Below are 14,454 nucleotides of genomic sequence, written 5' to 3'. Positions count from 1 at the left end.
ATTCAAAAGCTGTGGTATGGATTGGTAGCTAGGAGCACCTATCTCGTAGCGAGCGTTGACTTGAGACTTGGTTGGCGGTAGCGAGGCAGGTCACTTTCGAGGGTTGGTTCAAATTGCTGAGTGACCCTGCCAAAGAAGGATGATTTGAACTTGGGGGGCTTTACTTTATAGTCCCCAGGGGCTTCCCGCCTTTCGGGACGGACCCCGTACCTGGTTCCAAATGATTAGACTACTTTCCGATCACTTGGATCGATTTCTCCAATACTGGAGCGGTTCCCTGATCGCTGGGCGGTCCCTAAGTGTCCGTTGGCCTTCCTTTGTCTTGGCTCCTGCTGGCGCCGAGGAGTCTGGCTTGGCTTTATTTACCTTAACTGTTGCCATTGTGCCTGGGAATCGCACATTACTATGCAGATGGCTGCTGGTTTCAGTGCTGTCTGGTTGTTTTGCAGGTTTCAATATACATGATTTCTGTATTTGCTAGTCTTTGCCTGTGTTGGCTGAATTTCCCTTCAGCCTTTGCGGTTCTCCATTTTAAGTCGGGAAGTGGCCAACCCAGGTGGCTACAGTACAATGTTAAAACAAGTTATTTCAGATGACATTGTTACCGAAGTGCTGGTGCAGATGGGCTGCAGTAAACTGGGGCTCCGTCTGGACCTGTATACTTAATTACCTGCAAAGACTCTCATTCAAAGTATCGTCTTGCATTTTTGACTTTTGTCTATAATATATATATATATATATATATATATATATATAATATATGTTTCTGGAACTTGCCTCTTCATTCACCTGAGGAAGGAGCAGTGCCCCGAAAGCTAGTGATTCAAAACAAACCTGTTGGTCTTTAACCTGGTATTGTAAGACTTCTTACTGTGATTGGGATTGTTACTGTGACTGGAATCACCATGACTTTGAGCATAGAATCATGAAAACTAAAACTCTGGAATTCAAAATTGCATAAAATGTATATAGTGTTACTATTCTGCTTAATGTAAGCACAGTCTGGTACAGTTCTTTAAGGTTTGCATATAATTTCTGTCTTGGTTCACAGTAGAACATGGGATATACTGGCTTGTTCAGTGTTAGTTTAACATGGGAGGCAGAATGGTTTTAACTGCTCTCGGTGCTCTGGGACAGAGAAGTGTTTCTAATAATGCACTATTACTTTCAAAGGCACTGAGTAATTTTCTACTTTTTTGGTAATGTGACTTGGCATTGTAGTAAGTGGTTGTGAGTGGAAATTCACAAAGGTGTGGCAATTCTGAAGTCCTTCAGTTGAATTTCCCGGAACTTTTTGATAAAAAGGGGGGAAAATAAACTTTGACTGAATGAAAACCACTATTTTAATGTGCATTTGGAGACTGCACTTCCTAGAAGGTGGACATTTAACGTAAAAAATCGCATTGGCAGCTTGTGTTGATTGGTCAACAGTTTTCAACTGTTCTCATCGCAGGCAAGCGCATAGCATCCTGGTTTGTCACTTTTAAAGGGAAACTTTCACTCCTTTTGCTGCAACAGCAACTTGTACAGTGTTTCAGTAACCCATGGTTGTGGTGTAATCAGATACTGGCCAGGAGTTGAGGAAAAATGTCAGGGAGGGGACCAAGAAACTCTGTTCCATCAAATCTGAGATGAAAGATTGTTACTTCTCTGTTTGAAGGAGATTTCGCTGCGGTATCGCTTAGAAAAGCCATTGTGGAGATAATTTAGGACATAGAAGCTGAATACACTCATGGTAAACTTCAGTTCCGATTTCGTACGGAGTTGTACTTGGACAAACTGCAGATTCCACGAGGATAGTATTGAGTATGACTATAAACCCGTATCAGATAAGTGATATTTGGATCTTTACAGTGTTCTGACCACTTTAAGTCTGCTTTGTATTGAGAAACATGTTTGGGGATCAGCCTTTATTAAGTGGTGTTTTATTCTTCATTTACAGACCCGAATGTTCCAAATGTTCAGGTGGTTCGATTAACACTGGTGTGTGCAGCAGCACCTCATGCCTTGGTCTTGGATTTAACAGGTGAGTAAAGCTCCCTGCTCGAGGTCTTCATAATCACGAAATGTGCCCTTGTGTGTAATTTTCAAAGGCGTTAAAGTTGATCAATGTTTTACTAGTTTGAATCTGTCTCCTTGTATCGTGGTTGCAGTTTAATTTGAAGTAATGTTTCAAACCTATCTTTTCTGTCCCATTTGCTGTTTGGTACTGCCGTTTCATCTTTTAAAGGTTGATAATACATTTCTCCAGCTTTTCTTTAACTTCACTGGCAAAGAATCAGTCCCATCTCTTTCAGATCTTGAATATCTTCCTTGTGTCTTGATGACCAAAGAATTAAGTACAGCCTTAAGGCGTGACCAAAGCACTGTACGGTTTTTAGGTTGACTCTAACATCTGCTCCAGTTTCAGCTGAAACCCTCATTCACTACCTTTGTTTCCTCCAGATTTGACTACTCTGCATACTCTTGGCACATTGTGCCATCTCTAAACTTGATGTTGTCCATAACTGCTGCCTGTTCTACTGCGTCTTGTTAACCTGTCACCCTTCTGCTCGTTGACCTACATTGATCGATCAAAGCCCCAATTTAAAAATTCTCACCCTCCTTTGAAGATCCCTCAGCGGTTTGCCCCTCCCTATCGCTAATCCCCTCCATCCCCACATATATGTGTCCATCTAATTCAGACCGCTTTGCGATCCCTAATTTTAAGTGCTCCACCATTGGTGGCCTGGCCTTCAGGTGCCTAAGTTCTAAGTCCTGGAATCCCCTCCTTAAACATCTCTGCTTCTCTATCCTCCTTTAAGATGCACCTTGAAACCTACAACTTTGGCCAAACATTTGACCATCTGCCTTAATTAATATTGCTTGTGCCAAATTTCACTTTATATCCCTCTGATGAAGCATCTTGGGGCATTTTAATATGTTAAAGGCACTTTAGAATGTACGGTTTAGGCACCATAAGCACCCGTTATGTTAGCTTCATTTACAGCTCAGCAATGACTGGCCACGTTGAATGTGAAATTCTGGTTAAACCCATCAATCTTTTTTTCACCTTTACCTAATATAATATTTCATGAACTGTGCTTTTCACTTTTCCTTCCCAAGGCAGTGTTTTACACTTCTCATTTTAATGAAAAGAAAAAGATTTAATATTTGGTCTAATTTATTTGGCTGGATTACCTCTGCAAATTCAGGTGCCATTTTAGTTGGATTTCTGGATTCCAACCGCTAGCGCAAGTTGAAAAGAAGGTTCCCTCGTTCCATTTTGGGAGTTACCTGGTTTAAGTTGGCTTCAGGACAAACATTTGTACGCAGCAATAAAAGGGAAGAGCGGTTAAATGTTGGAGGTGGTCTCTTTTTTTAAAATTCCATTTGGATTTTGGCCAGTTCAGTAGCCTGTCTTATTTAAGCAATCATCAAGCTTGTTGTTAAGAATTTGTGTTTTCGGAAAACACTAGTGGCCAGAAACTAGCCTGTGAAGTTGTAACACGAGAAGTTTAGAATTAGGCCCTTTGTTCACAGATTTGTGTTTTGATGCTGAACTTCAGACTGTATCTGATTACTCACCCAAGGTCTCTTGGCAGGATCACCTGCACTAATCCCACTGGAGTTCAAAATCCTTGTTCCTGTCTACTTATCTTTCGACTAATGCATTCTGTCCTCGCTCTCGGTTCTGCTTCGTTTCTGTCGCTTTTCTTTCAAGGTGCCGTGGTGATTTTCACCCCAAAGTGTAATTCTATCCAGACACACTTTCAGAATGAGAGTGCAAGATGAAACTGCTTAAATTTAAAAATTATTTGAACTTGTGTGTTTGACTAATTGTCTTTATTTTCAGGTGACCTTGATAACTTTAAAAAGAATCCTTTTGTACTGAAAGAGGGCGTGGAATACAAGATAAAAATCAGCTTCAGGGTATGTTTCTGCATACAAACTCATAAGCGTGATAGTGAGACCCCTGGTTTAAATGTTACCAGGCTTTGCGAACTTGGGCAAATGTTGTTTGTTGTTGCTGTAGCCTCCAACTCCTCATCCACTGCAGCCCCTCTCCCTTTAGTCGTCTGGACCAAGCGATTCTTAAGTTTAAGAACAGATTTGCAATGTTATAGTTGGCTTTGTCAGATTGACAAATGGTTCCATTGTTATGACTGTGGGGCTGCCGCCACTTTGTGCTTAAAGCAGCTTAGAATTCAGAATTCGGACTATTTGGTTCTATTTTTAGATTTGTTCCTGTTGTTCCCATCTCCTTCCTGTATGGAATGGAATAGCTTGGAAAACTGGCAGAAAACTTAATATAACCCAGTGGGAATATATAGGGAGTTGGTATAAATAAAATCCTCCAGTATTCATGGAGGTTATTTTAATATTTTGGGGGAGATGGCGACATGGTGTAACGTCACTGCACCAGCAGTCCAGAAGCTCGGTAATGCGCTGGGGACATGGGTTCAAATCCCACCAAGGCAACTGGTGGAATTTGAATGAATAAATTTTGTAATTGAAAGCTAGTCTCACAGTGATCATGAAACTGGCATTGCCGTAAAGGGCCAGCTGGTTCTTTTAAGTAAGGAAATCTTCCATCCTTACCTAGTCTTGCCACTGACACCCACATTCCGTCAAAGGATTAAACAAAGATTTGCTGTTGAAACGAACTAATGGTGACAACTCTCTGCTTCCAGCCTGCGTGAGCCTCTCCGCAGCAGCCTACTCTGTGATTTTTTTTTTTTTTCCCCTTACCACCTCGTCACCCTTGTATCCACTCTATTTAATACACAATTTCAATTTTGTGGGTCCATTCCTACATCAGAATGGGGTGGATGTGAAGCTTAACTAAATATGCTTCATACCAGTGTGTTGAAGTACAGAGGTTGGTTCTCGGGAACGAGCGCGGTGTTTTATGTCCAAGACTTGTGACGAACGTTTGAACTACTGCAAGGATTAGCAAGCATTGTATCAATAGCTGAGAGTCCATTTGTTTACTGAGCCTCTCTGTTTCTCCAGGTTAATAAAGAAATAGTCTCTGGGCTGAAATATGTTCAGGCAACGTCGAGGAAAGGAATACAAAGTGAGTACAAGTGTGTCACTTGCTCTTGAGATGTCTGTTTATAATATTAATTGCCATGAAAAATCAAATCTTTTAAAGCTCCTCTTCTTTTTTATTCCCCGTTCCGAAAAGCAGTCTAATCCTCCACTCCCCTTCCCAACCAAATACAAACACACACTAGTTCCTCTTCACAATAATGCAATGTTAAATGCAACAACGTTGTTGTTTCAGACAAAACCGGATGTGTTATTTTGATCATTTTTTCATAGAATTTACAATGCAGAAGGAGGCCATTCGGCCCAGCGAGTCTGCAACGGCTCTTACAAAGAGCATCCTACTGAAGCCCATGTACCTCCCCTAACCCAGTAACCCCCACTTAAGGGCAATTTAGCATGGCCAATCCACCTAACCCGCACATCTTTGGACCGAGAGGGGAAACCGGAGCACCCGGAGGAAACCTATGCAGACAAGGGGAGAACGTGCAGACTCCGCACAGACCGTGACCCAGCCGGGAATCGAACCTAGGACCCTGGAGCTGTGAAGCAACGGTGCTAACCACTATGCTACCGTGCTGCAAATTTTTGATACATTTAGAATTAATAGTTAATATTGCTGTGATTTGAATCTTGTGCTGATTGGGTTGATATTTCTGTTTGCATGTAATAAATCGCAAACCAGCCATAACATTTTGAGTTCTACATTACTCTAGGGGTAGATTTCAAAAGTGGGTTATCTGATTTAGACTTATAAACACCCTGAAAATCTGTAAGGAAAATAATCGCTACAAGAGCACAACACCTCTGACTGTCTCTGGAATGAGAAACCTTTCCCAATATTACTTTTTAAAACATATTTCTTTCTTTGTGTTTTCACATTGTGTATCAACTACAATGATGTGTTCTATTCATAGGAATCTATGGGGGTTTGGGTATCTGCACAGAGGGATAAAACTGGGTGTTACGTAGCTCATTGAAAGATGCATATTTTTCTTTAGGTTTAAACTGGATATTTCTCATTCTCCTAGGTCAAAGACTTCTGTAAGTGAACCCTCGCTATCTGGGAAGCAGAGTGTGATATCCGGTTAATGTCGCCATAATCCATTCAAACCTAATTCTAGGCACCTTTATACTAATTGACTGATTTGAACTAAGCTCCCTTTGTGGCGAATTAGAAAAGTTAAGGATGGTGTTAAAACAAAAGTGGGTTACAAAGTTGTCCAAAAGTGCAGTGATTCTGAGGTTTGGGAAAGTTTTTACAAATCTGCAACAGATGACCAAGGAAGTGATAGCGAGGTAAAATAGAATGAGAATAAACCATTAAGAAATATCGAAACAGTTTGCAAAAGCTTCTTTCTCTTTGTAAAAAGAGAGAAATCAACAAAATGTGGATCCCTTGGGGATCTGACGTTTGTGTGGGAGATGCAGAGCAATGCAGGGAACAAAGTCTTAATGAGAGTGAGTAACTTTAGGATATTAGTGTGGAGAAAACTGAAGAAATTAATGGGACCAAAAACATGGATGTGTCGGCCTACCCTCTGGGGTTGAAGTCACAGCTGCAGAGAGAGTGGATGCATTGATGTTGATCTTCCAGAAGTCTCTAGATTCTAAAACAACTGAGATTAAAGGTGGCAAATGTAAACTTTACTGCGTTCAACAAAGGAGGAAGAGAGAAAACGGGGAACTATTGACCAGTTAATCTGGTATCAGTAGTAGAGAAAATGCTGAGTTCTATTAGGACATGATAACCAGGCACTGGACAAATCAGTCGGATGAGAAATGTCTTCACTTAACATGGTGAATCTTTAGAACTCTCTGCCCCAGGGGGCAGTGGATGCTCCGTTGTTGAGTATTATTCAGGACTGAAATTGATAGAACTTTGGATGCTAAAGGTTTTAAGCACCGGAGATTGAGCAGGAAAGAGATTTAGGAGTTCAGCCATGATCTTATTGAACTGCAGAGCAGGCTCACGGCGCTGTATGGCCTATTCTATCCTATCCCTTCAGTTAAATGGAGAACTCCCCTCCCCATAAACATTTCAGTTGGGCAAGTTGGAAAGCTTCAAAACGCTGGTTTTTGTTTGAAAATGATATTGAGGGTGGCTGACTTGAATAGTGGAACAGGGGCAAGATACCGAATGACCGTCTATATTCCTAAGTGGTGAAAAGGGTCAATAGTCTGTCTGCGTGGGTCTCACCACCACAACCAAAAAAAAGACGTGCAGGGTAGGTGACTTGGCCAAGCGAAATGGCCCATTATTTGGGGGGGGGAAAAGAATTGGGTACTCGAGGGTCAATACAGAGAGAGCCTTTTGAGTACATGCTGGGTTGGTAGCATGTGGAAGGGAACTGCTAAGTAACCATGTATCCCACTGGTTTGCTAGTTAAATAACAGGTACATGGGCACTTGGGTTGTTAATAGATGATTCATTAAAATGCTTTCTCTTGTACATTTTGAACAGTTGATAAGACTGAATACATGGTGGGGAGCTATGGTCCAAGCGACTCCGAACACATGTACGTGACACCACAGGAAGAAGCCCCCAAAGGAATGCTGGCGAGGGGCAGCTACGTTATCAGATCCTTATTCACAGATGATGATCAACAGAAACACCTCTCTTGGGAGTGGCAACTCAATATCACAAAGAATTGGAAAGAGTAATCAATGCAAGACCAGCAGCCCATCTGACGGAGGAAACAAAATAAAAGAAAAAATACACCTCCTGTACCAAAGTTATCTTTTTTTTTTTGAAAAGGAACAAAGTGTTCGATTTATACTGCACAGCGAGATCATTGGCAAAAGAAAATCAAACCCATTTTTTTAGTTATACCTAGGTCAGAGGCATGGCTACAGGTTTCATTCCCCAGTCTCATTTTAATTTGTTTCTGTTCTTTGACGGGGAGGGGCAAAGAGGGACTGCAGTTTTGCTTTAAAAGAGGAAGCATTGAGCAAATTAGATGTCTTGACACTCTGCAGTGGGGATTTGACCACTTCTCATCTGTTTCATAAATGCGAAGCTAAGCTTGGAAATGTGAATGATGACAATAATGTTTCAACCAGGCAGAAGAATATAATATAATCTTTAGAGGCAGTTCTTTCTCGGATTTAAAAAAAAAAAAATCCTGTAATTTTTATTCTGTGTAACCATGTTGCCTTATGTATGCTAAAATTGTTTTTGAAATAATGGCAGAAGAGAAAAAAAATCATGATAGAATTTCTTAATCTTTTATACCGATAGCATAGATCCAGAACCCATTTTGTCTGACTAAGCTGCCTTTGGGTGTGATGGCACTGCTCTGGGGCTAGTCTGATCACTGCTGACATTTGTGATATGAGTGCACACCCGTTAAAAGTAGTATTCCAAATGTACAAAATTGAGTATTGAGGGCCTACAGCTGCTAAGGAGAGCGGTTTGTGCAGTGTCTTGGCATGTTACAGCAGAGGGAAGAATCCTGTACAGGTTTGCAAAGAGCTGGTGCTAAATGGGGCTGGCGGAACACCATTTCAGCAGTAGATGAAGCTTCAGCAACAAAAAAAATATGAAAGAAACGTTGCCTCGGTGTGTTGGAAAGGGATGGTGGAACTCACATTATGCCTCTTGTATTTTGTGCCTCACATCAATGTGCAGCAGTATTCAATTCCTGGATTCTGTGCTCTCTCGCCTAGCTACTTTTGGTTGATTAATTCAATTTCTGAATGTGGCGTATTGAAGAAATAGCATTCTAAGCCGTCAGCATGCATCATTGGACGTCTTGTAGCCATTGAGGTTAGAACTGGGACCAAATGTCATTTTTACCTGTTTGTCTTGCCATATCCCTGCTCTTCCCCTTTTAAAATAATGGATTTTTTAATGTTCTCGTGTGACTCTTGTGTAGACTGGACATAACAGGTTAAAGAACAGTATCCTCATTTTCACAGCAAATATAATAAAATATTCAGACTAAATACATGTTGTCTTTTGTCTGTCAACATTGTATAATGCCTTTAATATTGTCAAAGATCGCAAGGCTTCTTCACATGCATTATCAGACAGAATTCAGCACCAACGCACGCAGATTGAATGGATGATTGTTGGAAATCTAAAACGTGTACAGAAAATTAAGGAAATGCCGGCAGTATCTGTGGAGAGGGAAAGGGTTAAACATTTCAGGTTGGTCCAGAGCTTGGGTGCTGAGAGCCCGTTTTCCCCAACTATGAAGCTAGACAATTAGCAATTTCGTCACTCGGGATTATGGATCTTTGAAAGTCCATCTCGAAAGGATTGTGAATGCTCAAGTCGTTGAATATATTAATGACTGCGATTGAAGGATTACCGGGTGTATGGGGCAATAAAATGGAGTTGGGTGGCACAGTGGCTAGCACTGCTGCCTCACAGCTCCAGGGACCCGGGCTCGATTCCGACCTCGGGTGACTGTGTGGAGTTTGCACATTCTCCCCGTGTCTGCGTGGGTTTCCTCCGGGTGCTCCGGTTTCCTCCCACAGTTCAAAGATGTGCAGGTTAGGTGGATTGGCCATGATAAATTGCCCTTCGTGCCCTTTTACTTACAATTCTAGCCCTCAGGCTGTTCTTCTAGTCAATATACCTTCCAGTTCGGACTTTTGGGTTACTAATAATGCTAGATTCACTGGGGCCCAAATGTACAAACGTGACCCAACTCTAACTCCATGTGTTATTTCTTAAAGCTACATTACAGTATTTAGGCACTTTAAAGAGATGTCAACTTAGACTTCTTAACATTCCAGTATTACATATAAGCAAAGACCATGATTAGTAACACTTGTGGAGTGATGTACCTCAGTCAGGTAATTGGTCAGTTATGGCTCTGTTCCTGGTTTGATGGGTCGGGAATGAGGACCCTGAATTCTCCATTACTTACATACAATGATAATGCAGAAAAACATTGCCAAGGCGTCACTCACTGGTGTCTAAAATAATACCAGAACAAATGCTGAATGGAAAAGTAAACAACCCTGATTACAGTAATGTTATTTTACAACTTTATTACTTTTGACTTTAGTAGTTTATTGAGCTGTCACTAGTGTGAAATAAGGTACTCTAGTTCCACCTAGTGGTATAGTGCAGTTGTAGAATAAAGAAAGACTGATTTTTAATTCCCTTTTACAGCTGGTATTAAACCAATTAAGTACATTTTGAACTGTAATTGCTGTTGTAATGTCAGAAGTACAGCAACCAGTTTGCACACAGGAGGTGCTCACAAACTGCAATATGATTGAGCAGATAGCTTGGGTTTTTTTTTTGGTGAAGTCGCTCAAGGGTTAAGCATTGACCAGGGGCACAAGGGAACACCTTTGCTCTTCTTCCAAATTGAATGCCTGGGATGAGCTGCAACAGTGACTCAGTCAAGAAAACTACTTCTTGGCTTATTGTTACTGAATGAGGGATTTAAAAACCAGAATGGTCATTTGGAAATTGAAGTGTTGCTGGACAAAAGCCAATGTGTGTCAGCGAGTGCAGTAGTGACGGGTAAATGGGGATCACTGTGATAGGTTAGGGACAGCAGAGTAATCGATGAGCATGTTTATAGAGGGTGTGAGGGAGAAGGCTGACCAGGAAGGCACCAGGGGGATGTCACCTATCACTGTCAGATATCGCCCCATCACAATTATGTACCTCACATCATTCGCATATAGCACCCCATCACAACCGTATCACCTCATCGCTACCAGATATCATGGAATGGAATCCCTACGGTGCAGAAGGGGGACATTTGGCCAAATCAAGTCTGCACCAACCCTCTGAAAGAGCGCCCCACCCCATAACCCCACCTACCCTACACATCATTTTGGTACTAAGAGGCAATTTATCATGGCCAATCCACCTAACCTGCACATCTTTGGACTGGAGGAGAAAACAGGAGCACCCGGAGGAAACTCGCACAGACATGGGGAGCACACAGTCACCCAAGGTCAGAATCGAACCCGGGTCCCTGGTGCTGTGAAGCAGTCATGCTAACCACTGTGCCAACTTCACCCACCACTATCGCATATCAATCCATCACTTTTCTAAAAAAATTAATTGAGTCCCCAATTCATTTTTTTTTCAATTAAGGGGCAATTTAGCATAGCCAATCCATCGACCCTGCACATCTTTGGACTGTGGGAGGAAACTGGAGGAAACCCACACAGTCAAGAGGAGAAAGTCCAAACGCAACAAGAGAGTCACCCAATGTCATCCGTCACTATCAGATATCCCACATCACCATCAGTTACACCCCATTGCATTGGATATCACACCATCAGATATCACCTTATCAGATATCGGGTAAGTTTGATTGCCCTTGACATCAAGGCAGCATTTGACCGAGCATGGCATTATGGTGCCCTAGCAAAACTGGAGTCAATGGAAATCATGAGGAAAACTCCACTGGTTGGAGTCATACCTAGCACAAAGAAAGATGGTCGGGGTTGTTTGAGGTCAGTCATCTCAGTCCTGGGGCATCACTGCAGCAGTTCCTCAGGGGCGTGTCCTAGGCCAGTCGTCTTCAGCTGCTTCATCAATGACCTTCCTTCCAACATAAGGTCAGAAGTGGGGATGTTCACCGATGACTGCACAATGTTCACCATTCGAGACTCCTCAGATAATGGAGCAGTCCATGTTCAACTGTAGCAAAACCTGGACAATATCAGGGCTTGGGCTGACAAGTGGCAAGTTACATTCGCACCACACAAGTGCCAGGCATTGACCATCTCCAATAAGAGAGAATCTAAGCATCAGCGTTTAATGTTCCATCGCTGAATCCCCCACTAGCAACATTATAGGGGTTGCCATTGACCAATAACTGAACTGGACTAGCCATATCAATTCTGTGGCTACCAGAGCAGGCCAGAGGCTAGGAATCCTGCAGTGAGTTACTCACGTCCTGATTACCCCAAAGCATATCCCTATCTACAAGGCACACGTCAGGAATGTGATGCAATACTTTCCACTGGCCTGGGTGAGTGCAGCTCCAACAGCATCCAGGACCAAAGCAGCTCGCTTGATTGGCACCTCTTCCACAAACGTCACTATCGGATATCCCACATCAACATCAGATATCACTCGCTGCAATCAAATATCACTTTCAGATATACCCCATCATTATCCGATATCAACCCACCACCATCAGATATCACACATCATTATCATATATCATCCATCGCTATTAGTATCGCCCAGTCACAATCATCTATCACCCCACGTATATTGGATATCGCCTATCAATGTTGGATATCACGCCATCACTATCAGATATCAACCCATCATTATCAGCTATCACACATCTCTCAGATATCACCCTTCACAATCAGATATCACCATCAATATTAGATATCTGCCCATCATTTCCAGATGGTATCCATCACTATCAGTTATCAGGCATCACCATCAGAGCTCACCTATCACAATCAGATAACCCACATGAGCATCAGATATCACCCATTACAATCAGATATCACGCCATCACTATCAGATATGACCCCATCACTATCAGATATCACCCATAACTCTCTGATGTCACCATTGCTATCAGTTATGACCCCATCACTATTATCAGCACCAGATATCACCCATCACAACCAGCTATCACCCCATCACTATCAGATATTACCTCATCAGTATCAGATATCACCCCCTCACTATCATATAGGTAGGGTGCTCTTTTGGTGCAGACCTGATGGGTTGAATGGCCTCCTTCTGCACTGTAGGGATTCTATGATCTATAATCCGATCACTATGGGATAGCGTTCATCACTAACGGAAAGCACACCATCAATATCAGATATCACTCATCACTGTCGGTATCACCCCGTCACAATTAGCTATCACCCCATGTCTATCAGATATCGCCTATCAATGTTGGATATCATCCCATCACTATCAGATATCACCTATCACTATCAGATATAACTCCCATCACTATCAGATATCACCCCATCACTATCCGATATCACCCCATCACTATCAGATATCACTCCATCACTATCAGATATCACTATCAGATATCACTATCAGATATCACTCCATCACTATCAGATATCACCCCATCACTATCAGATATCACCCCATCACTATCAGATATCACTCCATCACTGTCAGATATCCATCACTATCAGATATAACTCCCATCACTATCAGATATCACCCCATCACTATCAGATATCACCCCATCACTATCAGATATCACATATCACTATCATATCACCCCATCACTATCAGATATCACTCCATCACTATCAGATATCACCCCATCACTATCAGATATCACCCCATCACTATCAGATATCACTCCATCACTATCAGATATCACTCCATCACTACCAGATATCACCCCATCACTATCAGATATCACCCCATCACTATCAGATATTACCCCATCACTATCAGATATCACCTATCACTATCATATCACCCCATCACTATCAGATATCACCCCATCACTATCAGATATCACTCCATCACTATCAGATATCACTCCATCACTATCAGATATCCATCACTATCAGATATAACTCCCATCACTATCAGATATCACTATCAGATATCACCCCATCACTATCAGATATCACCTATCACTATCATATCACCCCATCACTATCAGATATCACTCCATCACTATCAGATATCACTCCATCACTATCAGATATCACCCCATCACTATCAGATATCACCCCATCACTATCAGATATCACTATCAGATATCACCCCATCACTATCAGATATCACCCCATCACTATCAGATATCACCCCATCACTATCAGATATCACTCCATCACTATCAGATATCACCTATCACTATCATATCACCCCATCACTATCAGATATCACTCCATCACTATCAGATATCACTCCATCACTATCAGATATCACCCCATCACTATCAGATATCACCCCATCACTATCAGATATCACTCCATCACTATCAGATATCACTATCAGATATCACTATCAGATATCACCCCATCACTATCAGATATCACCCCATCACTATCAGATATCACCTATCACTATCAGATATCACCCCATCACTATCAGATATCACCTATCACTATCATATCACCCCATCACTATCAGATATCACCCCATCACTATCAGATATTACCCCATCACTATCAGATATCACTCCATCACTATCAGAGATCACTATCAGATATCACTCCATCACTATCAGATATCACCGCATCACTATCAGATATCACCCCATCACTATCAGATATCACCCCATCACTATCATAGCACCCCATCACTATCAGATATCACCCCATCACTATCAGATATTACCCCATCACTATCAGATATCACCCCATCACTATCATAGCACCCCATCACTATCAGATATTACCCCATCACTATCAGATATCACTCCATCACTATCAGAGATCACTATCAGATATCACTCCATCACTATCAGATATCACCCCATC

At 41.9% G+C, this 14,454-nt stretch overlaps 1 protein-coding gene across 1 annotated transcript in view; it reads left to right on the top strand.

The window, feature by feature from the left end:
* Positions 1 to 8,979, top strand: part of arhgdia (Rho GDP dissociation inhibitor (GDI) alpha) — a 61,437-nt gene extending 52,458 nt beyond the window's left edge. The window contains exons 3-6 of the mRNA XM_072483678.1: positions 1,943 to 2,026; positions 3,836 to 3,912; positions 4,996 to 5,059; positions 7,496 to 8,979. Coding sequence (XP_072339779.1) covers positions 1,943 to 2,026; positions 3,836 to 3,912; positions 4,996 to 5,059; positions 7,496 to 7,695 — 425 coding nt within the window. The 3' untranslated portion in view covers positions 7,696 to 8,979. The remainder of the gene's footprint in view (positions 1 to 1,942; positions 2,027 to 3,835; positions 3,913 to 4,995; positions 5,060 to 7,495) is intronic.
* Positions 8,980 to 14,454: the final 5,475 nt, after the last annotated feature.

The sequence above is a fragment of the Scyliorhinus torazame genome, chromosome 18 (assembly GCF_047496885.1).
Source record: "Scyliorhinus torazame isolate Kashiwa2021f chromosome 18, sScyTor2.1, whole genome shotgun sequence".
Classification (NCBI taxonomy): Eukaryota; Metazoa; Chordata; class Chondrichthyes; order Carcharhiniformes; family Scyliorhinidae; genus Scyliorhinus; species Scyliorhinus torazame.
Note: the sequence above shows the minus strand (reverse complement) of the source record. Positions and strands in the feature narration are given on the sequence as shown.